Source organism: Hetaerina americana, unplaced genomic scaffold (genome assembly GCF_022747635.1).
Source record: "Hetaerina americana unplaced genomic scaffold, ioHetAmer1.1.p SCAF_1, whole genome shotgun sequence".
Classification (NCBI taxonomy): Eukaryota; Metazoa; Arthropoda; class Insecta; order Odonata; family Calopterygidae; genus Hetaerina; species Hetaerina americana.
In genome coordinates this window covers 26,465,278-26,489,865 of record NW_027286069.1, presented here as the reverse complement: position 1 = coordinate 26,489,865, position 24,588 = coordinate 26,465,278, and the positions used below count along the sequence as shown (strand labels likewise).

Sequence of the window (24,588 nt, the reverse complement as noted above, 5' to 3'; positions counted from 1 at the left end):
CCACAGCCTGTTGTAACATTTCCACCAAGCTGTAGTGATGTCCTTTCAGCATGGGCTTGAGGTTGGGAAAGAGGAAGAAGTCTGGTGGGGCATTGTCTCAAAAATTTGGGTCCTCCCTCACATGGATGAAGTTTCCTTTTGTTCATTGGAGAGTACTTGGAGCACCAACTTCGCGCACACCTTTCCATGCCGATTTTTACGATCACAAGTCGATGCATATAACTTTTAGGGATGCCAAATTCATCGGAAACCATTCGAACACTTGACCTGCGATCCCTGTCCAACAAAGCCTTCACTCTTGCCAGATTTCTGTCAATTTTTAAGGTTGAAGGGTATCCTGAACGCTCAGCGTCTTCAAAATTTTCTCTACCCTCCCAAAAAAACTTGTGCCCCTATAAATACCAATTATACTCATAGCATTATCACCATAAGCTGCCTTGAGCATGTCATGAATCTCTTTCCCGGTTTTGCCCAGTTTCACGCAAAATTTGATTGCATAGCGAGGTTCCAAAAATCAGTTGATGACGGAGCATAACAAGGTCATGTTATAGAATTTTACAAACGAGAGATCAACACTCCACAGAGGTTTGGAGCCACCTGCCACTGGCCTCCAGCCTTTCCTGAGACTCCCTCCACCCAAACCAGCCAGAGAAACCGCTGCCTGACCGTCCGTCTATTCAGGAAAATATGTCCTAATTTTGGGCAACTCCGGGGCAAGCCTCTCACGGCACCAGTAGCTCCACCGAAGCTATGTGATTTTTTGGGTATCAGATCTTCCTGGGAAACCATAACCGGCACAGGGAAAGGAACTGGCTCTACTTCTCTGATGTGTGAATTTCACATGCCATCGGGCTTAGTACTAGGTGAACTCGATCATCACCTACCTAACTGACCTCAGGTTGATTACTGTGTTTATGGTTTAATTATATATATATATATATAAATAAATAATATAATATATATATATATTATATATATATATATATATATATATATATATATATATATATATATATATATATATATATATATATATAATATTATATACACACACACATGAATATAATATAAGAACACATAGAAAGAACACTCAATTGTTATTTCTTGATAATTTCGACGGAATTCAGCTCCGTCTTCATGGGAAGAAACAGAAGTACTGACTGCTGGAATGGGAGTGGTGAGGGGCGCGAGAGAGGGTAGGGGGCCAGGGGAAGGGGATAACAGGAGGCGGAGGAGGGGTGAGAGGAATGGTTGGGGGAGAGGAAAGGGAGAGGAGAGGCTAGAGGGGAGCGGAGAGAGAGAAGGAGTGAGAGGGAGGAGGTGGAATTGATATATAATCAGAAAAGAAAAAAATCTGCTCACCAGACCTATTGCAACATCCAAGACCCAGGTTTCAACTTACAAAGTCGTAATCAAGACCCTGCGAGTCGAGACAAAGGCCACGCACCCCAAAACTCATGCGGAAGAACAAAGTATTCACCTTTCTGATATGAATCGCTTCCACAGAGTGACAATTCAGACCAGTCTCATTAGTAAACAACATTGAGACCCAGATGCGGATAGGCCATACAGAGCCAAATGAATGCCATTTCAAGAGTTTTTAACTCTATAGGGTTATCGGATGGGGGAAGGGACGCTAGAATGGAAACATTGTAGCACTGGTTGAAGGGGGTTTTATGATGGGTAGCATATTTAGGGATGGGGAGACCCACGGATGGGGAGGAGGGATTGCACGAGGTGCGGTGGTTGTTAATCCTAAGGTTCATGGGTGTGGACCATTGGCCTATGTAAAAGGCTGGGCAGAGTTTACAGGTCAGAAGATAAGCAACATTCCTGGATGTGCAGGAGTGGGGGAAGGGCGGGAGAGAGTTAAAAGGTGGGATGGAGTGGTGAAAATAGGGCAGGTTTTACATCTTCCTCGATGACTCGGTGTAGGTATGGCTCTGGGGGCAGGGATTTTGAGAGCGGCTTGGTGGATTTGAGGAGATCTGCTAGGTTGGTAGGCCATTTGAAGGTGACAGAGGGGCATTTGGGAAGAAGGTTGGAGGAAGTGTTGTGATTTTTGAGGATGGGGTACAGATCTTTGAGGATGAATTTGAGGGACTGAATGCCAGGGAAGATTCTTGTAGGTAGTCTGCTGTGTTAAGGACTACCACTGTTGAACTTTTGTCAGCAGAAGTGATGACTAGGTTGGGATTTTGTGCGAGTTTTTTCAACTCAGCTACTTCGGCCGGGGAGAGATTAGGTTTCGGGTTCAGATTTAAGGAAAGAAGGACTAGATGTTTTGGACAGGAGAAGATTGATAAAGATTTTGACCAGGTGATAGGAAGAAGTGTTGGAGAGGAAGTGTTGAATAAAAAACTGGGACAGCAACAAATTCCCACATCTTCCCCAAATCTTCTCCCCAACGTCAACCGAATCCTTAAATCGGCTCTCCACTCCCTTGAGTTCCGACGCAGAAAAGCCTGCGTACCCTTTAGGGCCCTCCGGGTTCCATCAACCAGGGATCCTTTGAGTCGTGGAAAAGCCACTGGCTAAACTGTGTCGGCAATAAAGGAATGTATGTTGAAGAATTTTGAGGTCTTGTAACAATATCTGAAATAAATTTATCCAAATTATTTATCAGAAACTTTTCCCGATACTTTTTATACATACCTTGCACTCTCATTTGCACAAAACTTTTGACAAATCAAGATAATGAGTTCATATTTGTAATTAGTGATCTAAAAAATGTAGGTTCACCAATTTTCGTTTAAATCATAACATTTTTTCTAATGTTGGTCAGAGTCCTGATACTTACAAACCACTGTGCGGGATTGGGGACAGGAAAATCATAAAATATAAATTAAGATATGAAGAGAGGAAATATAGATATTTTAAGGCTGTGCAAGGTGAGAAAGAAGAATAGCAGGGATTACTGGAGTGATAATTAGTCAGCAATTTACAGGGGAAGGGAAAAAGGCCAGCAAAGAGAGGCGATAATATTGAACAAAAAAGGAAGAGGAAGCATGGCAAACATAGTGGAGTAGGCAAATGATGCAACATTATTACTATGAGAAGTAAAGTTGAATTTCAAAGTAAAGCTGAACAAATGAACTTGGTAATTGTTTAGGTGTACATACCACCAAGCAATCAGAGGAAGGAAGAAGTTGACAGGGCATATGATCAAGTTTGAGGAAATAACTGTGGGTGTTACTGGAAGGAAATATTTGACATTAAGGGGGGATTGAAATGTGACAGAGAGCGGGAGAGAGTTTAATACGGGACAATTGCTGCAGGAGACATGGTTTAATCATAATGAACACACAGATTTAAGAACAGAATTATTAGGTAATTCACAGTTCCCTGGAAGTGGATATGGGTTCAGGTCATAATTTAGAAGCAATGAAGTTTAACATCACATTCAAGTATATAAAACAGGAAAGACGTGTCAGGAAATGGTATGATGAGGCTTTCACCAAAAGAAACAGGAAGGAGTGGCAGTAGTAGAAAATGTTATGAGTGAGGAGAGAGAAATTAATAAAATAGAATAAAAATGTGATCATATAGAAAAAGGGATATTAAAAACCACTATAAAAACTATAGGAATGGTAAATAGTAAAAGGACAAGGAAACTATCCATTACAACGAGATAATTAGGAAGCAAGATGAGAGAAGGAAATGCAAGAATGATAAAACAGAGTTAGGTATAAGAAAGAACAAAGAGTTGAATAATACACTGAGGAGGAAATAGAGCGAAAGAAGTGTGGTGTAAGACGTGCGAGGATATGGAAAGTTTACAAAGGTGAAATCGGTGGGCGGTACAGAAAGGTGAACAGTGTCAGGAAGTAAGAAAGGAAAAATTGCACAAACCATTAAGTATGGTTTAATGGTAATCAAGGTAATTACTAATTCAAGAGAGATAGATTACTTAACTGCAACCTGTGCATGCCTCTAGAATCCAAAGTCTTACAAAGCAATACAGTCAATAAATTTTCTTATTACCTGATGTGGCTGCAGCTATGTGCTGATCAATAACTTCCTCAGCAGAAAAACGTTTCGACCATTTGCTGGGAGAGTATTGTAAGTCCAGCTCCTGGAAATCAGATGAGGTACATAGAATTTTTTAAATATTTTTTTAACTAAATTATCACCTTATATTTGCTATAATTCAAGTCATTAACAGGGTAAACATCCTCTATTTCCCCTCCAATAACAGCAATACAAATTTAAAATTATGATTTCTATACTTTATGTTTTAAACTTGAGACAATATTGTCTTTAAGTCTGCAAGATAGATTTGAAAAATCTACAAAATGGGACTCAAGCACAAATAGCGAAAAGAAAGCTAGAAACAGTGAAATAATTTTGTTCAACAAAAGCAAGATTACATCATTCACCTTTTACTTTTACCTAAAAGTTTTCAATAGCAATTAACTTTTAATATGATTGTATTGTGTGTTATCATACGTATATAGCTCTCGATCCCTACTTGAGGTGCTTTGTGGAGGGCACTTTGAGTGAGTACGCCGTCCGTCGGATGGGACGTTAAACTGCGGACCCCTTGGTGCCTTTCGTAAAGAGTAGGCTAATGCCGACGCCGGGTTTCTCTCCACCCTTCATCCTTTCCTATCCATCCCCTATGGCGCAAATGACCTTAGCTGTCGGTCGCCTCCCCTCAAAACTACTACTACGTATATAGCAACTTATAACCAAAGGTCTTTTGATTCTCTTTTGTACTTGATCAATCATATTAATTAGATATCTGGTGACAGAGTGCCATATAATTGTTGCATACACAAAAATAGGTCTAACAATAGAAAATCATTGATAGATATTCAATGAGGATAGATTGTAAGAATCCTTAGAAATTCTATACATACAATGTGCCTTGCACGACTTATCACTCAATATTGGCTATCAGAAATTGGTGATTTACTCCATAAAAGAACATCAACTTGGTGCCCTGCATAGGAATTTAGGCACATAATCTTTGATTAATAGGAAATGATTTTTGAAAAGAAGGTTGGACTGTTTCTGTTGAATATCTTCCGAGGTCTCTTCCAGTATCATTCGACTTCCAAAGTAGATGGATGAGAATCGACAACAGGTATGGGTTGATAAAAGAGAAAAAACAGCTGGTGGAAGAAGGTGGAATTAGCCCTCCTAACCCTATTCCTTCCACCAGAGATATTGGCAAAAATGCAATACGTCCGCAAAGATTGTCACGTGGTTTACTTGGTATGGTGGGCGAAGAGAGGGGTTTGTTGGGAGAAATCCTATGGAGGCAGGAAAAGTGGATGAAGGGGGTATTGACCGGCAGCGGGATGTTGAAGACTGTAATTGAGGGGAGAATATTAGGCAAACAAGGAAAGAGCAGGAACAGGATAGGGATGTTGGACGGGATGAAGGGAGGAAGAAAGTACTCAGAGCCGAAGAGAGACCTGATGTAGAGTAGCATGCTGTGTTTTGCTAGGGGTTACATATTGCTTTTATTTTAATTAATAATTATGTCCATCCAAAAACCTACCTTAACTGGTAGATTGCCTCATAATAATATACATATATGTATACATATATATATATATATATATATATATATATATATATATATATATATATATATATATATATATATATATATATATATATATATATATACATATACACAAAAAACATAGATATAAATATATTATATATACAAATATATATATATATATATATATATATATATATATATATATATATATATATATATATATATATATATATATATATATATATATATATATATATATGTGGGTCACGGTACTCCAGTGGGTAGAGCATTGGACTGCTGACCGGAGGGTCCCGGGTTTGATTCCCGGGCAAAGCACCCTGGGCACCTGCAGCTCCATCCAAGCTAAAGTGATTTTTCGGGTACCAGGTCTTCCTGGGAACCCATAACCGACACAGGGAAAGGAACTGGCCCCCCTAACCTGATGTTTGAATTTCACACGCCGTATAGGGCTTAGTACTGGGTGAGCTCTACCATCACCTACTAAACCGACCTTTGGGTTGATTACTGTGTTTATGGTTATATATATATATGTATATATATATATGTATATGTATATATATATATATATATATATATATATATATATATATATATATAAAATATCTTCGAAATGGAACGCTCTTCGGCGACGCACAAATATGTAAAAACACAGATTTAGATTTTTAGAATATAGAAACACAAAGAAAGGACACCAATAAAGGATACCAAAGGCGACAGGTAAGATGACAGCCGTGCTGTCGAAACGTCAAATAACAAATTGTGAGTGTCCTTTCTTTGTGTTTCTATATTCTAAAAATCTAAATCTGTGTTTTTACATATATATATATATATATATATATATATATATATATATATATATATATATATATATATATATATATATATATATATATATATCCAAGGAAAAGAAGCATGGTGGAAGACGCAGTGCGAGGATATGGAAAGTCTGCAGAGGAAGGGTGAAATCGGTGCGCTGTACAGCAAAGTTAAATCGTTATCGGGAAGTAAGAAAGGAAGAGCTATGCTAACAGTTAGAGATAAGGCGGGTAAGGTAATAGTTGACGCAGGAAAGATCCAAGAGAGATGGAAGGAGTATATAGAAGAACTGTATGGTAAAGAACTCAGACCAACAAAGTTAGACATTGAAAAAGAAAATGACGTAGAGGAGGACAGCTTAGGTCCAGGCATACTAGACCATGAGATAGAAAGGGCATTAAGAGAGATGAAACTAAATAAGGCCGTGGGGGTAGATAACATTCCCGTGGAACTTTTAAAATGCTTTGGAAAATGTGGGAAGAAGAGGCTATATGGGCTGATCCGTAGTATTTATGATGAGGGAATCTGGCCGGAAGACTTTGTGAGATCAGTTTTAGTTCCTATTCCAAAAAAGGTAAAGGCCACGTCATGTGAGGACTATAGGACAATTAGTTTGATATCCCACGCAGCTAAGGTTGTTATCAGGATCATAAACAAAAGGATAGAGAGTAGGGCAAATGATTACTTAGGGGATGATCAGTTTGGGTTTAGGAAGGGGAGAGGTATGCGTGATGCCATTGCAGTAATGAGATTATTAATCGAGAGGAATATAGAACACAACCAGGAGGTATTTGCATGTTTCGTAGATTTCGAAAAAGCGTTTGATAGGGTGAATTGGGAAAAACTAATGAGTATATTGCAGAAAATAGGAATAGATTGGAGGGAAAGGAGGCTAATCCGCAACCTGTACATGTCTCAAACTGCTCAGGTGCGGGTGGGAAACGGGGAGTCAGGATGGGCAGTGTTAGGAAGGGGTGTAAGGCAGGGTTGCCCATTATCACCGTTGCTGTTCAACCTGTATGCAGAGGAAATGATTAAAGAGGCATGGGAAGAACTCGAGGTAGGAATGAAAGTGGGCGGGGAATTCGTAAAATCAGTTAGGTTTGCTGATGACCAAGCCTTAGTTTGTCAGTCAGCCAAGGGGCTGCAAGCATTGCTGAATGAATTGGAAATTCAGTGCGACAGGTATGGGATGAGAATCAACATTAAGAAAACAAAGGTTATGCGATTTTCTAGAAAGAAAAAGGCCAAGCTTAACATTAAAATAGGAGGGCAAAAACTAGAGCAGGTAGAGCAGTTTACGTATCTCGGTTGTGTTTTGGACCAACACGGTCAAAGTAGTAGGGACGTAAGGAGAAGAATTGCGCTAGGCAAAGAGGCTTTCACAAGGAGGAGGGAGTTGATGACGGGGACGTTGAGTAAGGATGTTAAGAAAAGACTCGTAAAAACTTTGATATGGAGCGTAGCTATGTACGGTGCGGAAACGTGGTCATTGAAGCAGGAGGATAGACGTAGATTGGAGGCTTTTGAAATGTGGGTGTGGAGAAGAATGGAGAAGGTGAAATGGACAGAGAAGAAAACAAATGAGGAAGTACTTGGTATGGTGGGAGAAGAGAGGGGTTTGTTGGGAGAAATCCTGTGGAGGCAGGAAAAGTGGATGAAGGGGGTATTGACCGGCTGTGGGATGTTGAAGACTGTGATAGAGGGTAGAATGTTGGGCAAAAGAGGAAAGGGAAGGAACAGGATAGGGATGTTGGACGGGATGAAGGGAGGAAGAAAGTACTCAGAGATGAAGAGGGACCTGATATAGAGTAGGATGATGGATTTTGTGTTTTGTTAGGAGTAATAAAATATTTGTTTGGTAGTTGTGTCCATCCAAAAACCTACCTTAACCGGTAGATTACCTTAAAAAAAAAATATATATATATCCAAGGGAATATATAGGATGAAGAATAAATAGAAGAAGGAATGGAAGAACTTCATAGTAAAGAACTTAGACCAACAATATTAGGCATAGAAGAGGAACATGACGTTGAGGAAGCTAGCTTAGGTCCAGGCATACTCAACAATGAGATAATAAGGGCATTAAGGGAGATGAAAATAAATAAGGCCGTGGGGGTGGATAACATTCCTGCGGAACAACTGAAATGTTTAGAAAAATGTGGGAGGAAGAGGGTATATGGTTGATTCGTAGTATCTATGAAAAAGGAACCTGGCCGTAAGACTTTGTGAGATCTGTGTTAGTAAGTTAGTGAGGACTACAGGACATTAAGTTTGATATCCCACGCAGCTAAAGTTGTTCTCAGGATCATCAACAAAAGGATACAGAGTAGGGATTGCTTAGGGGACGATCAGTTTGTGTTTAGGAAGGGGAGAGGTACGCGTAATGCCATTGCAGTAATGAGATCACAAATCAGGAGGAATATAGAATACAATCAGGACATATATCCTGCTTCGTAGATTTGGAAAAGGCATTTGGAAGAGTGAATGGGGAAAAACTAATGAGTATATTGCAGAAAATAGGAATAGATTGGAGGGAAAGGAGGCTAATCCGCAACCTGTACATGTCTCAAACTGCTCAGGTGCGGGTGGGAAACGGGGAGTCAGGATGGGCAGTGTTAGGAAGGGGTGTGAGGCAGGGTTGCCCTTTATCACCGTTGCTGTTCAACCTGTATGCAGAGGAAATGATTAAAGAGGCATGGGAAGAACTCGAGGTAGGAATGAAAGTGGGCGGGGAATTCGTAAAATCAGTTAGGTTTGCTGATGACCAAGCCTTAGTTTGTCAGTCAGCCAAGGGGCTGCAAGCATTGCTGAATGAATTGGAAATTCAGTGCGACAGGTATGGGATGAGAATCAATATTAAGAAAACAAAGGTTATGCGATTTTCTAGAAAGAAAAAGGCTAAGCTTAACATTAAAATAGGAGGGCAAGAACTAGAGCAGGTAGAACAGTTTACGTATCTCGGTAGTGTTTTGAACCAACACGGTCAATGTAGTAAGGACGTAAGGAGAAGAATTGCGCTAGGCAAAGAGGCTATCACATGGAGGAGGGAGTTGATGACGGGGACGTTGAGTAAGGATGTTAAAAAAAGACTCGTAAAAACTTTGATATGGTGATATGGAGCGGAAACGTGGTCATTGAAGCAGGAGGATAGAGGTAGACTGGAGGCTTTTCAAATGTGGGTGTGGAGAAGAATGGATAAGGTGAAATGGACCGAGAAGAAAACAAATGAGAAAGTACTTGGTATGGTGGGCGAAGAGAGGGGTTTGTTGGGAGAAATCCTAATTTACATACATTCACACACTCAAAACCAATCCAAACCATAAATACAGTAAACAACCCAAAGGTAGGTTTACCCAGTACCAAGGCCAACGGATTGTGAAATCCAAACAGGGTAGTGGAGCAAATGCCATTCCAAGTATTTATATACACATATATGAGTGGATATGTATGTATGTGTGAGTACGTAAATTGAATACTGATGATAAATACTTAAGAAATTACCGATAAATGTTTTTGCCAGGTAGGCGCTGATATATCTTCCCAGTAATACTAATGTGATTTCTTGAATGAAATGAGATGCATGTGAACCACAATATAATATGAAAGGTACAAGCTGGCAAGATCTGCAGCTTAGTAGGTCCCAATTTCAAAAAACAGTTGTGATTTCTAATATGTAAAACTTTTTTTATACTTTCTTGGATATATAAAGATACGCATTCATTATACATGTTAATTCATGTCCATTTGACAAGACCATTTTTCAGAATTGCAATCGCGAATAGCACTATTATGGCAAATTAAAACTTTAAGATGCTAAAGTACTCAATCATCCTAAAATTTACTCTATCTTTTCCTGCATCATAATACAATAACACAGACATAAAAATTATTATAAATAGAAGGAGTACATTAGGCATACTGGCTAAATATTATGTGCACGTAGACCCTAAAGATATCAGCACCTATTGCACTTTATATTTGTTATTAGCATTAGTTTAATTTGTTAAAATTATTTATTGAATATAAAAATTATCTGGCTTAAGTTAATTATTTTAACCAACTATTTAACCAGCCAGAGTGCTATTACGAGGTCCAATATTGGTGTTCATTTTTCATGTAGTTGTACCTATAATTCGTACAATGAGAATAGAATCCTTGAAATCTGCTCTAGATAAATTAAACAGAAATTCCAACGCGAATTGCCATAATATATCTAAATATTTAAACTGATACCACAAACTGATTCCCAGCATTATATGACTTGTAGAAAATCACCACGCTTATGGGAGATTCATGCATAGTTTTGGCAATTTTGGAATGGCAATAACTGTCAAACCTTCCCAACTGAAAATTGTCTCCAGCGACAAGAATTAAATGACTGTAAGGTTAAATACTTGTAAATTCATCACGCCACGCAGATATTATCTTCTGAGATACGATGTCAAGCGTCAGAACGTATGAATGGAGCTTATCTTCACTATCTTAATGTCCACAGTAATTGGTATAATGCCTTTGGCAAATAAAGTCACCGTTGACTGGAACACAGCTTCCACATGTAACGACTATTGCGACCGTGATTACGTAACCTCCTCAACTCCGATTGTTCCATCATTTCTGCGTTATAATATATGCTTGGTGACTGGTATATATAACGCGACGCATAGTACATTTACTGAGTGTCGAGAAGGAATTTCAAGTAGGCATGATTGACAATGATTACTTTCCACATTTACTTTTTTTAGGCCTTCCTGATCGGAGGTGAAAATACTATCAATATAGTTAAGAAAAATTTAAAAAAATCATATTTCGCTGATCACAACATATAAAAGCAAACTGAAATTCTATTAAATTGGACTACATATAAGGATTTAAATTTCATCATAAAATTAGCAGAAATAAGAATTAATTAATGGCCATGGATAACATTTTTTATTTTTATGCTCGCAAGCATCTGTGGAAAGGTTTATTTTCAAATAATTGTCCAAAACATTTGTCATTTGGTACGTAAAAAGAAATATATGGCTTCGGCTACAACGGCTTTTGCTCTACATTGGATGGCATACAATCCAAGTTATTAAAATAAGCAAATTCCTAGTCTTAGGTTGACGAAATATATTAATCTGTCTTAAGATGAGTCTCAAGGTCTTCAAGCAAGCACCCAATCACGAGTTAGAATGAGGAATTCTGATTATTTTTGATTTTCTGAATGAGACATTGAGTAGTAGACCTATATTGCATCGCATTATTTATCTGAATTACATCATCAGAATTACAATTTTTATTCGAGTCAGGGTATTAACTGTTAGTGCCTCAAAGTTACGGAGAGCGCAAAGTTTTTCTAATCCAAAAGAAGTACGCCATTCGCATTATATAGTGTTGCTGTATTGTGGATTGAGGTAGTCAGTTTAGTGACGTTGCATGTATATGACTATTAGTTCATAAGGGAAGGTTCTTAGTTTATCCGGAGGGTAATTATCGTTGCATTTCACCTTGAGCATTTCTCGCCTCATTCGCGTAACTTACTAAACATGGCAGAATCGTCCCCGACGGCAGTGAAACTTTACAGTCTAGAGGAAGTTGCACAAAATAAAGACAAAAAGTGGATTGCCATTCATAACTCTGTATACGATGTAAATTCGTTTCTAAACGAGGTAAATGTTTTTCTGTTCGCTCACATATATCTTTACTTGTTTCTTACTGGTTGAATATGTAAAGCTTACGCTCTCGGAAGCAAATTTTATTTAATAGGTGCCTAAATAATGTAAGTTATTATTTATGTCCCGCCTTTAGCTATTATTTACTTTCATTTAGCACCCAGGTGGAGAAGAGATTCTTATAGAGCAGGCCGGAAAAGATGCTACAGAACCTTTTGAAGATGTTGGGCACTCAACTGATGCGAGAGAATTAATGGCAAAATATAAAATTGGAGAACTAATTGAGGTAATTATTGCTAGTATAGCTTTCTTTTCTGCAATCATCCTTATTTATCAATATTCTAATCTCTCCACCAGGCGGACTGTAAGGACACAAAGGTTAAAAAGCATGACTGGAAGAGTTCAGAAGAAGGAGGAAGGTACTGCTGTGTTCTTTCTTAACCTTTTCTTAAATTGTTGAATTTTCCTTCTTTGCGGTTAGGGGTACCGACTGTGATTTTCTTTTTAGCAATCCTTGGAGCTCATGGCTCATTCCGGCAGCTATTGGCATTGTGGCTACGATCATCTACAGATGTTATCTGTTGTACCAGTCATCACACTAATCCAATGGGAAAATTGTCACAAGTCATCAGGGCTTCAGTGCTGTATTTCATATCTTTCCTGACTACTCACACTTCAGAAATTAGATTCTATAGCGAAAGACCATTTGTACGAAGTCCTTGAATACTTGTAGTGTTGTCATTCTTTAATCAGGTGCATCATTTTTTACTGGCACAATCAGAATAAGTATGGGTAATCAACGTTAAAATGTTGCATTTTTATGTGTTTATAATGTTATCATGTATTCAAGGTGTATGTGCTAAGTGCTATATTAATCAAATGGGACTGAATTTCCATTTAATTTTTTATTGAAACCAAAAGAATGAAGAGTTTTGGGAATATAGGTGAAGTTAGAATGATTTGCATGGCAAAAAATTCTGGTTATACTCGAGGTATTTTAACATTCAGTGATGAACTGTAGCATTTGTGTATACCTTTGTTTATGTTCTGTTATGTTAATAAAGAAGATATTTTCTATACGAGGTTTATTTTACGTTTGTGTTTCAATAATACGCTGAATAGAACACAGATTATGAATGCTTTCAATTTGAGTAAGTGAAATCCATCAGCATCCATATCTCCTCACAACAGCTCTTCATTGTGAATGGATTTTATTATTTTCACTTGTAAATTAATACGGTCAAGGTTTGTCTTCAACTACTTGGCACAATCGTTTTTTGCGAACACTGTCCTTGTCGCAATTAATCAGATGAAATTCTACTACTCCATGTGGGAGACAAATTGTCATAATTTATTTGCTATATATTTTGCTTATGTTGTAAGTGGAAGTTAAATGAAGGACACCCTAACAATCCTGGTGAGTAAATGCATTGCTCCATCACATACTCCAAAGACGCAGTTCATTTCTTTATTGTCTTACAATTTTTTTAAATTTTAGTTTATTAGTAGATTTTCGTGTTTTCATTGACAATGTAGACATCATTCACCTCGACTCCCGGTCAAGACGAATTTTACTCTGAAATTTTGCATCGTAATGCATATTTAGTAGATGACTCCGTTAGAAGTTGCTGTCGCGGCATCTCCCGCGGTTTCTTGGAAGCTTTCATTGGTGCCGATTCAAATGCTGGTATTAGGAGATCATTAAAGGCGTGCATTGTTTTCTTCTTTCAATGTTCTAAAAGCTATTTTGGCCCGAATTGGAAGCAACTAGAAGTCAGCAAAAAAAAACTGCTAGCTTCAATGAGCCTGATTATACTTGCAAATGCCATTGATTTGGTGCTTGCTGATGATAGGGAAATATCATTTTACATGCATAATGCTATCTTGCAATGGAAAGATTCCAATACTTGCTAGTTGAAAGGCTAACTCCATATTTTCAAAATTTTACCCGCTAAAATATCTGGGACTCATACGTTGGTACATTGTGATGCTAAAATTGTTTCGTTTGCATTTCCATAAGATTAGTTGATTGTGTACTTCCTTAGAGCCTAATGCTACTGAAAAGTAAGGCATGCACATAAAATGTTTCACCACCAATTGGAACTTTTTGGGAAAGGATAATTTTTAAGAAAAGTAGACATTATAAATATAAATGCATGTCAATAGACCATTGCCTTTTAAATAATTTCCTCTTTAGCTATGCTGAACTTTAATTAATTAGGTCGTATCAATATTCCTGGAGCAACTGCCAACCATTTATTTTTCAAAAATCCTATCAAATTTCATATGATAAAGATCGATCTCTTCCAAGCATAAATTCAAATGGAAGAACAAATGAATTTTTTGATGCAATGAAATCGGTGGTAAATAAAATATTTATCATATCTGATATTGTCTTCCATTTTCCTTGACTTGGATTATTTATTAAGTTTATTTCAAGGTATACCCTGTGGATAAATACTCTATATATTTATTTCATAATTTTAATTAATTCAAATAATTGCCACAAAAGTTCTAACAAAGCTTGTGTAATATTTTATATAGCTTTCATGCTCTGAAGTTGTAATAAACTGTGTTATCTCCCGAGACTATACTCATAATTTCAAAAAGTTTGCAATGAGCTGATGACATATTTCCTAATTTGTTTTTTTATACCTTTTGTATGAACAGTTGACCCCAAGAGTATATGTTTTAATGTTTATTTGTTTTGTCTTGTGTTGGGGGCCAAAAAAACTGGGTAGTTCAATTAAAAACATGAATTTGGAACTTAAATATTCCACCGCTAAGTTTTAAGTTAAACCCTTTCCTTGTGGCTTCCTCTTTAAGATTTTATCTTCATCATGAACCAAAACTGTGATAGGTGTCATAAATGTGTAACTGTTCTTGGGTAAGAAAATTCAAAGTTAATAAAAATGATTAAGACCAATTCATGTTTGCAGTCATTTTATTACAATACATTTTTTGAAAGAAAACAAGGAAAGAATCCAAATGGAAGTAGCAGAAAAAATGTAGAATGCTTTTGAAGGAAATGAGCTGTCTTGAAAGAGAGAAAGGGGAATGCAAAAAGGTTCATGCAACAAAGAACATCAGTTGTTCATTAACTAGGAAGAATGCATTGAGGTTGTCAAGAGAGTCTTTCATGGATTTGTATAATTATATCAAACAATGTAAAAACCCCTCCCCGGACTACAACCTTGACGCGGTGGAAGGGCTTGTGCGTTCCGATGACCCCTAGAGCTGTGCTGGCAGGAGTAATAAAAATTGCTCCTGGTAGGGTCACCCATGCCAGATAGGTCGAAGGTTAGGAGCCAGACGAAAGGTAGTCCACGCAGCGTCTGTTCCTCAGTGAGGCGGCTGCAATGGCGTCTGACCCCAGTGGGGCGGCCAGTAAGTGATGGTGTCACGTTAAAAACACTATTGAGGAAGGCAATGGGAAACCACCTCAATTATCATTCCCAAGAAAAATATGATGGACAATAGAGATATTTTGAGTCCTGGCAACCACGGGGCTCAGCCCAATCGGCCGTGTCGTGCCCAGCAGCGGGGGAGGCAAGGCTTCCCCGGTCGTCATCCCACGAAACCCTTGCAAGGGAAAACCAGCAGCAGCAGGACAGAAGACGCAGGAGAAGAAGACCAAATTAGTTAGAATAGGAACGTGGAATGTTAGGACAATGATGAGGACAGGGAAATTGGAGAATGTTAAGCGAGAGATGGAAAGGGGAAATATAGATATTTTAGGTATATGCGAGGAGAGATGGAAAGATAGCGGGGATTACTGGAGTGATAAGTATAGAATAATATACAGCGGTGGGGACGAGAGCCAACGAGGGGTTGCCATAGAATTAAATGAAGAGGTAGGAAGAAGGGTAGTCAACATAGAGCAGGTAACGGATAGAATACTACTAGTGGAGATAAAAGCAGAACCGACGAACTTAGTTATTATTCAGGTATACATGCCACCGAGCAACCATAAGGAAGAAGAGGTCGATAGGATATACGATCAGTTAGAGGACATGATCGCGTGTTCCTGCAGGGAAACATTTGATAGTGATGGGGGATTGGAATGCGACGGTAGGCGAGGGAAGAGATCGTGATGAGGTTGGGGACTATGGTTTAGGCATGAGGAATGACCGCGGGGAGAAAGCAGTTGAGTTCTGCAGGAGACAGGGCTTAGTCATCACCAACACTTGGTTTAGACACCACAAAAGACGCAGGTATACATGGAAAATGCCAGGTGACTCAGGAAGATATCAGCTAGATTATATCCTGGTTAGACACAGGTTTAGGAACAGTGTGTTAATTCGCACAGCTTCCCGGGAGCGGATGCGGACTCAGACCACAATTTAGTTGTTATGAAATGTAGCGTACGTTTCAAAAAGATAAGGCAGGGGCGGCGAGTTAGAAAATGGAATGTAGAAGCATTAAATGGGTTGAAAAGGAAGGAATACAAACAGGCGGTAGAGAAAATCATGGAGGATGGTAAAGGGCTTAGTACTATTGAAGAAAAATGGGAAATGATCAAGAAAGGGTTGTCTAAAGCCGCAAAAGACACTATTGGAACCGTTAATGCTAAAAGGACTAGAAAACCATGGATCACGGATGAGATGATTACAAAGATGGATGAGCGGCGAAAATGGAAGAATATAAATACAGAATTAGGCAAAATGAAGTAAAAAGAATTGAACAATAAATTGAGGCGGGCAACAAATAAAGCAAAAGAAGCATTGTGGAAGACGCAGTGCGAGGATATGGAAAGTCTGCAGAGGAAGGGTGAAATTGGTACGCTGTACAGCAAAGTTAAATCGTTATCGGGAAGTAAGAAAGGAAGAGCTATGCTAACAGTTAGAGATAAGGCGGGTAAGGTAATAGTTGACGCAGGAAAGATCCAAGAGAGATGGATGGAGTATATAGAAGAACCGTATAGTAAAGAACTCAGACCAACAAAGTTAGACATTGAAAAAGAAAATGACGTAGAGGGAGACAGCTTAGGTCCAGGCATACCAGACAATGAGATAGAAAGGGCATTAAGGGAGACGAAACTAAATAAGGCTGTGGGAGTGGATAACATTCCCGTGGAACTTTTAAAATGCTTAGGAAAATGTGGGAGGAAGAGGCTATATGGGCTGATCCGTAGTATTTATGAGGAGCGAATCTGGCCGGAAGACTTTGTGAGATCAGTGTTAGTTACTATTTCAAAAAAGGTAAAGGCCACGTCATGTGAGGACTATAGGACAATTAGTTTGATATCCCACGCAGCTAAAGTTGTTATCAGGATCATAAACAAAAGGATAGAGAGTAGGGCAAATGATTACTTAGGGGATGATCAGTTTGGGTTTAGGAAGGGGAGAGGTACGCGTGATGCCATTGCAGTAATGAGATTATTCATCGAGAGGAATATAGAACACAACCAGGAGGTATTTGCCTGTTTCGCAGATTTCGAAAAAGCGTTTGATAGAGTGAATTGGGAAAAACTAATGAGTATATTGCAGAAAATAGGAATAGATTGGAGGGAAAGGAGGCTAATCCGCAACCTGTACATGTCTCAAACTGCTCAGGTGTGGGTGGGAAACGGGGAGTCAGGATGGGCAGTGTTAGGAAGGGGTGTAAGGCAGGGTTGCCCATTATCACCGTTGCTCTTCAACCTGTATGCAGAGGAAATGATCAAAGAGGCATGGGAAGAACTCGAGGTAGGAATGAAAGTGGGCGGGGAATTCGTAAAATCAGTTAGGTTTGCTGATGACCAAGCTTTAGTTTGTCAGTCAGCCAAGGGGCTGCAAGCATTGCTTAGTGAATTGGAAATTCAGTGCGACAGGTATGGGATGAGAATCAATATTAATAAAACAAAGGTCATGCGATTTTTTAGAAAGAAAAAGGCCAAGCTTAACATTAAAATAGGAGGGCAAAAACTAGAGCAGGTAGAGCAGTTTACGTAACTCGGTAGTGTTTTGGACCAACACGGTCAAAGTAGTAGTGACGTAAGGAGAAGAATTGCGCAAGGCAAAGAGGCTTTCACAGGAGGAGGGAGTTGATGACAGGGACTTTGAGTAAGAATGTTAAGAAAAGACTCGTAAAAACTTTGATACGGGGAATAGCTGTGTACGGCGTGGAAACGTGGTAATTGAAGCAGGAGGATAGACGTAGACTCGAGGCTTTTGAAATGTGGGTGTGGAGAAGAATGGAGAAGGTGAAATGGACATAGAAGAAAACAAATGAGGAAGTACTTGGTATGATGGGCGAGGAGAGGGGTTTGTTGGGAGAAATCCTATAGAGGCAGGAAAAGTGGCTGAAGGGGGTTTTGACCGGCAGCGGGATGTTGAAGACTATAATTGAGGGGAGAATGTTAGGCAAACGAGGAATGGGAAGGAACAGGATAGGGATGTTGGACGGGATGAAGGGAGGAAGAAAGTACTCAGAGATGAAGAGGGACCTGATATAGAGTAGGATGATGGATTTTGTGTTTTGTTAGGAGTAATAAAATATTTGTTTGGTAGTTGTGTCCATCCAAAAACCTACCTTAACCGGTAGATTACCTTAAAAAAAAATGTAAAAACCTATCGAATTGATGTGACAATGAGTGCAGGAAAGTTAATATTTATCAAATCAATGGAGCAGTAGTATTTCACATTAATCCATAAACAGAACTTCTGCCTATGTCAGACTTTTAGCAATATTGTAACAAAGACAATTTATTTATTTATTTAAGAATTTATCATTGCAATTAGGTAATTGTCCTGGTAGCAGCAGTAAAGTCTGATCAATGATCACTTAACAAATTACAAACACCCAAGCCCCAGGTGGAGAAAAACACACCTAGGTGGGAGTCGAACCTGGGACCTCTGGGTTGGCATGCCCTGCCATCACCAGGGCCAGCATATTTTTTTTAAGCTTGTAAAAGCTCTAGACATATATGGTATAGTTAAGAGAAATTTTGAAAGTTAGGAAAAGTTACTAACGTCTGCAATTTGATTAACTTATGCTTGGAAATTTTAGTAGTACCTGATCGGAGGAATGCAATGAGTGTAACTTTAGGAGAAAGAGAGGGAGTAAGTTATGTTATGAGAAATGAGTGTTATGAAGAAAATCTTGAGTTTTGGGCAAAGTCTTGATTAAAGAGAGTAACAATAGACATAGCATAATGGGGGAAGGATATAATATGGATCTCGTCTTGGTATGATATGTATGGATCAACTGTTTGGCGTTGAACTACCAGAGAATTGCATGAATTTGAGAAAAATGTACATCAATTTGTTTACTCTACATTTTCTGATTTTGAGGAAGAATAAATGAAGGAAATTAGTGGAAGAAATTGTGAATATGGTCAATTAGCATTTATTGAATGCAATGAAAGTGATTCATTAAAATATTAACCCTGAGAGTACACCAATATTGGGAAATATATATTCAACTACAATGAGGATATGCTTGTATAGTAGGATAGATTTTGTATCCATTAACGGATATGTTAACTCAGCCTAGCAGATTTGGATTACAATAATTATGAGTACCAAATTTTAATGGGATAAGTGTGAAATAAAAATGGGTTCAATAATCTAAAGAGATGCATCATGACTATTAGAAATTAGATATCTCAAAATAACATCAAACCAACATACATTCTGAATCTCTTCCCACTACCAAGTGCCACTGACCCCATGGAGGGTGGATGAGCAGGTGGTGGAACAGGGTACTCTATTTCCCTGAAGTGAAAAACTGCTTCTAAAAGTGGAGAAATTTGTCAAGGTCAGTGGTAGAAGATTACAGAAGTCAAGAGAAAACCACTGTATTAAAGGGTAAGGGTATTCGTGGTGGGGTACTGTGATTTTATCTTCTTCAAATAAAAAAAATTGTGGCCATATAATAGCTTCAAGCTCTCCAAAGACAACAGAGGAATTATTAAACAGAAACAGAGAAATACATATTGGGACATTATACGAGTATGTAACGACTCTATTACAAGCTGAAATATGAACAACCTTAAGATTGAAATGGAAAGAAAAATGGTATGACAGGGTTTATGAAGTCAAATGGGAAGGGCAGGAGGAAAAGAGAAGAGGGAAAGTGCCCACATGCATATACAATGCATATCGCAATCAAAACCAAGAGAAATAGAAAACCAGCAAAAGCAGGTGAATTTCCCTAAACTTCTTTAAATTAATAGGAAAGGAGGATATACAGAAAATAGCAGTAATGTGCAATAAAATAAGGCCAGAGGTCTTCATGAAGATGATTATGATACCAATTACAACAAAGCAGGAACCAAAAAGTGTGAGAAGTGCAGAACAACAACAAGTATAACTGCTACCTAAACACTGCTAAAAGTATTAAAACAGAGGCTCCAAAGAATAATGGAAGAGAATGTAGAGGAAGAACATTTTAGATTCAGAAGAGAATGGTGTATAACAAATGCCATAGTGCTTTAAGGCTGATTGGAGAGTGATAGTGGGAAAGTCTTTTTTTCATAGCCGTGGAAAATAATTTAACACAGTGGAATGAAGTAGACAGATGGATATTCTCCAAACAAACAATGTAGACTGAGGGACAGACAGCTAATTCAAGGACTGTAGATGACTCCAGGAATACACTATGTATTGTCACAGAAAGTATTTATTGTAATAACCTCAGTTTCAATGTACAGTGTCATCATCACGTCACCACACCACACATTTGGTGCATCAGATGGCAGAGGCCACCTGATGATGACACTAAACACTAAACCTAGGTCATTTGAATAAATATTTTAAGTAGAAATACACAGTAAATTCTTGGAGTCGTGGAAAGTGTCCACGAAGTAATACTGAAAACTACATCTTACATAATGTACATGAAACAAAAAGTGGCCATCAGCATTTATAGCAGTTTGACAAACTGGACACAGCTTGGTAAAGGAGTAGGGCAGAGTTGCTGCCTGTGAAAATGCTTATTACAGCTTTTTAGCGAGCTTAAGGATATTTTACGGTTTATCATATTTCCCAAAATATTTTGGATGGTCCATAGAGCATTTTATTTTCCCTGAAGATGATAATTAAGTCATATTACTTTGTCATATTTATCTTGAGAAATGGAATTCATTCTGGTTCATATTATGATAATTTCACTTTGGTAAATGTCTATATTGTAAACAATGATGCCAGAATGACATTGTTTCCATGGCATTTCTGATGTAGTCAATATTCTAAGGAAATAATGGCTCAAATATTTAACTAAATAACATAAAACAAAGTTTCTTTTTGCTACTGGCCCAAACAATCTTTACTTGAGAAGTTAAAGAAAATTTACTGTATCATTCACTGTATTGATTGCATTATGAAGTAGAAAGTGAATTAATGCTCATTACTTTGACAGCAAATTGAATTTCAAAGGACATATTCACAGAGTAGTTTCAATTTAGATTAGTAGTTTCATTTATTGTGTTACTTAAGATTTTCTGGACATAAGCTGATTTAGAAGTCTGTTTTGCTTTCTCGTCAGGCCAACATGTATTGTCCCCAGTGTGGTTGCCTTATTATGATTCAAATTCCAATTTATTAGAATGAGTACAAGACAGATTTCTCCACATGGTACTATACAGGTTTGGCTTCCCTTATTTTGATATTAGTTATGACATTATCATAACTCAACTTCATTAACTCCCAATAGCTACCAAAATGAAAGTTGACACACACATCAAAATAACACAGATGAGCAGTGAGTATAAGTTTGTAGAATAGAGGATTACCTTTTAGCAAATTGAATAGCTTCAGGCATGAAGTGGTGAAGTCGAACATAATAACTGATCATAGCACTTTTCCACTCGATAAAATTTATTTTACGACCAGGTTTCGATGTACTACATAATCATCAGGTAACAAAATGAAGTTGTGTGCTGTCTTATATTTGTACATTTAACATTCCAGGAGGGGAGTGGATGTGGTTGGAAACGAGGGGAGGAAGAGAGGGGGGGAAAAGAAGGTCGGAGCAAGAGGGAAAGGGGGGGCATGAAGAGAGGGGAGATGTTTACAAAGGATAGTAGAATACAGAGTTTCAACCTCGTTAACAACAGTATGCATAGTCTTAAATTGCAAATTGGTCCACTTGGGTGAATGGCAGCAGTCACCAATAACCCATCAGCAGCCAGGACGATGCTAGTAGGCAGACCAGGGGTTGGAGTCCAGAATAGGGGATTAGGCCCTTCTGGAAGGGTGGGGGCAGAATACCCCACACTTAACTCACACACTGGGGGGGGGGCGGTTGTGTGTAACAAGTGGTCAATATTCAAAAACAAAAGTTGATGGAAAGGAGGGGGGAGGAGGAAGTGAACTGCATACCATTGAGGAGGGGGTGTTCTTCTTCACTTGGACGATTTAAATTGATCTAACGCATCTAATTTTTTGCTTTTATTCAGCACATGTAGCACTTGAAATTTGAATCCGCGGACGTGGTTGGTCTCGAGTATGTCTGGCAAGCATTGATGTGGTGTTGCCTAAGATCATGCACTTCTCATTTTCTTTAATTCGGGTGGAGAAATTACTACCAGTTTGGCCCACATATATGGCTTTGCACTCACACTAACACATACACACCACTCTTTCTTGAATTGTCAATGGCCTTTTTGTTTTTGCACAGGACTTTCAATATGTTGAAGGGGCTTTAAATTTGTCCTTGGGGAGTCCATTGGCTAACTGGCACTACGTGTTGTTGATGAGAAGGATTTTGCACCATTTTCAGGTTTCCGTGTGCAGGGAGGTGGTTATGTTGGTAGCGAGCTTTGTTCTTCCGGATTAAGGAGTTGATCAAATCCTCCTTGTAGCCATTGTTGACGGTGATGCATTTAGTTCATGGTCAAAATGTTTTAGGAATGAGGATTTTAATTAACCTATTTATCATGGAATGGAAGCTGGCTAGTTTATGGGTAATGGGATGGCATGAATCAGAGGGAATCACTAAGACTATATGAGGGTTTGCTGTATTATACTATATATATATATTTCTGTGTCCCCCCTTCTTTTTCTCCTCATCTTCCTCCCCTCGTTTCCTACCACATCCACTCTCCTCCTTCTGGAATGTTAAATGTACAAATATATGACTGCACACAACTTCATTTTGTTACCTGATGATGATGTAATACATCGAAACTTGGTCGTAAAATAAATTTTATTGGGTGGAAAAGTGCTACGATCAGTTATTCATTACATTCGACTTCCACCACATCACGCCTGAAGCTACTCAATTAGCTATAAGGTAATCCTCTATTCTACAAACTTATTCTCACCGCTTGTCTCCGCATGTTATACAATCTTCAATAAACTTCCTGCCCAAAAAAACATATCATCCACTTGTTCTGTTAATTCACCTTTTTCATTAACTATGTAATCAATCTCATTATCATATAGCTACTTTTGTTTTAGATACATTTGCACCCAAGATCATTTTTTTGGTTTGGTACCTACCCCACTGAAGCTATTCAGGGTACCTTATAATCTGCTGGGCTTCAGCACTACAGCATTGTCCTCATGTTTGAATAGCTTGCAAGAAGGAATAATTGATATGCACAAAACTAACTACCACCTATTGGCATTTTTAAGCTTCAGGGTAAACCTGACTCTATGGTGAAAATTGCAAAATAGCAGATAAATACACAATGCTCACTAACAAACGTGTTCTTATTTAAACAAATTCCGGGCTTTCTAACAAGTATTTATTAATCTGCATTTGTGTTACAGGAGAAAGTAGCCAAAGAGTTAGGCTTAAAGGAATTTCAAGATTGTGAGTTAGAGAGTAGGGAAAAATGTGATTTTTTCAATTGAAGTAGGGGTGAACTTTCTGAACTATGTTCTTTGGAAGGAGCATACTCCCATTAGTGCAGAGCAATTTGCATAAGTTTCCATACGAATGCAAAATTGTTTAAAACTACAAAAATATCTTCATATGAATTTCTTCAGGGACTTTGGGAAGGAGAACATTTCAGAGGAAATTAGGGTCATGAGGGTTCCTGACTGTAAGCACTAAGGGTTAAGTGATGGTAACCAATCAGGGCATCTCAGAGGAGGGCTGAGACCTATTTGAAAATTTGAGTTAGGTACGACACTGAGCTTGGAATACAAACCAGTGGCACCACAGACATATAGAAAGATGGTCCCCTTCCCTAGACTGTACCCCTCTCATGTAGCAAATTTCTCCTCCATCTTTGCCCCCCCAGCTAAGTGGAGGGAGGAAACCAAATGTTTTTGTTGCATCTACAGCAACACTTGATGTCCCATGACCTTCTCGGGCACCTAATGTAACTTGAAACTAAGGCTCCAATGATATTAATGCATTAATTTGGGAAGCTTGTCCACATTATTACTCCGGGGGCTTCAGTAGTGAAGGAATGTGTTAATTGAGAATTGGTAATGATCTTTTCATGGGACCTAGGAGGAAAATTTCCTTCCAGATTATGAGAGTGAGAGGTCCCCATCCCTAGAATTTCTCCTTCCTCTAAGCTCTCCAATTGTTAACTTATTGACAAAAAATAAGACAACACCATCAAAGAAGGGATGACGGAGGAAGATATGGGAGGCAAAGAAAAATATAGTTTTAAGTATTCAAGAGAGGTTTTTA

The 24,588-nt window shown here is 38.4% G+C and overlaps 2 protein-coding genes across 2 annotated transcripts in view; one reads left to right on the top strand and one right to left on the bottom strand.

Annotated features, from left to right (window-relative positions):
* The window catches only part of KFase (kynurenine formamidase), a 29,006-nt gene extending 17,973 nt beyond the window's left edge, over nt 1–11,033 (bottom strand). Inside the window, exons 1-2 of the mRNA XM_071586909.1 lie at nt 10,753–11,033; nt 3,985–4,075 (exon numbers count right to left, since the gene is read on the bottom strand). Coding sequence (XP_071443010.1) covers nt 3,985–4,075; nt 10,753–10,764 — 103 coding nt within the window. The 5' untranslated portion in view covers nt 10,765–11,033. The remainder of the gene's footprint in view (nt 1–3,984; nt 4,076–10,752) is intronic.
* A 558-nt stretch (nt 11,034–11,591) lies between these two features.
* Nucleotides 11,592–13,105, top strand: Cyt-b5 (Cytochrome b5). Its single transcript, XM_071586874.1, has 4 exons — nt 11,592–12,009; nt 12,170–12,298; nt 12,370–12,431; nt 12,521–13,105. The coding sequence occupies exons 1-4, from the start codon at nt 11,887–11,889 to the stop codon at nt 12,612–12,614; spliced, it is 408 nt and encodes a 135-aa protein (XP_071442975.1). The 5' UTR covers nt 11,592–11,886; the 3' UTR covers nt 12,615–13,105.
* Nucleotides 13,106–24,588: the final 11,483 nt, after the last annotated feature.

Excerpts from the sequence above, each read along its gene's own strand:
- Cyt-b5 (XM_071586874.1), top strand. The coding sequence starts at position 11,887 with ATGGCAGAATCGTCCCCGACGGCAGTGAAACTTTACAGTCTAGAGGAA. Across the intron at positions 12,010-12,169 it reads TAAATTCGTTTCTAAACGAG|CACCCAGGTGGAGAAGAGAT; the intron begins GTAAATGTTTTT and ends ACTTTCATTTAG. Across the intron at positions 12,432-12,520 it reads AGTTCAGAAGAAGGAGGAAG|CAATCCTTGGAGCTCATGGC; the intron begins GTACTGCTGTGT and ends TTTTCTTTTTAG.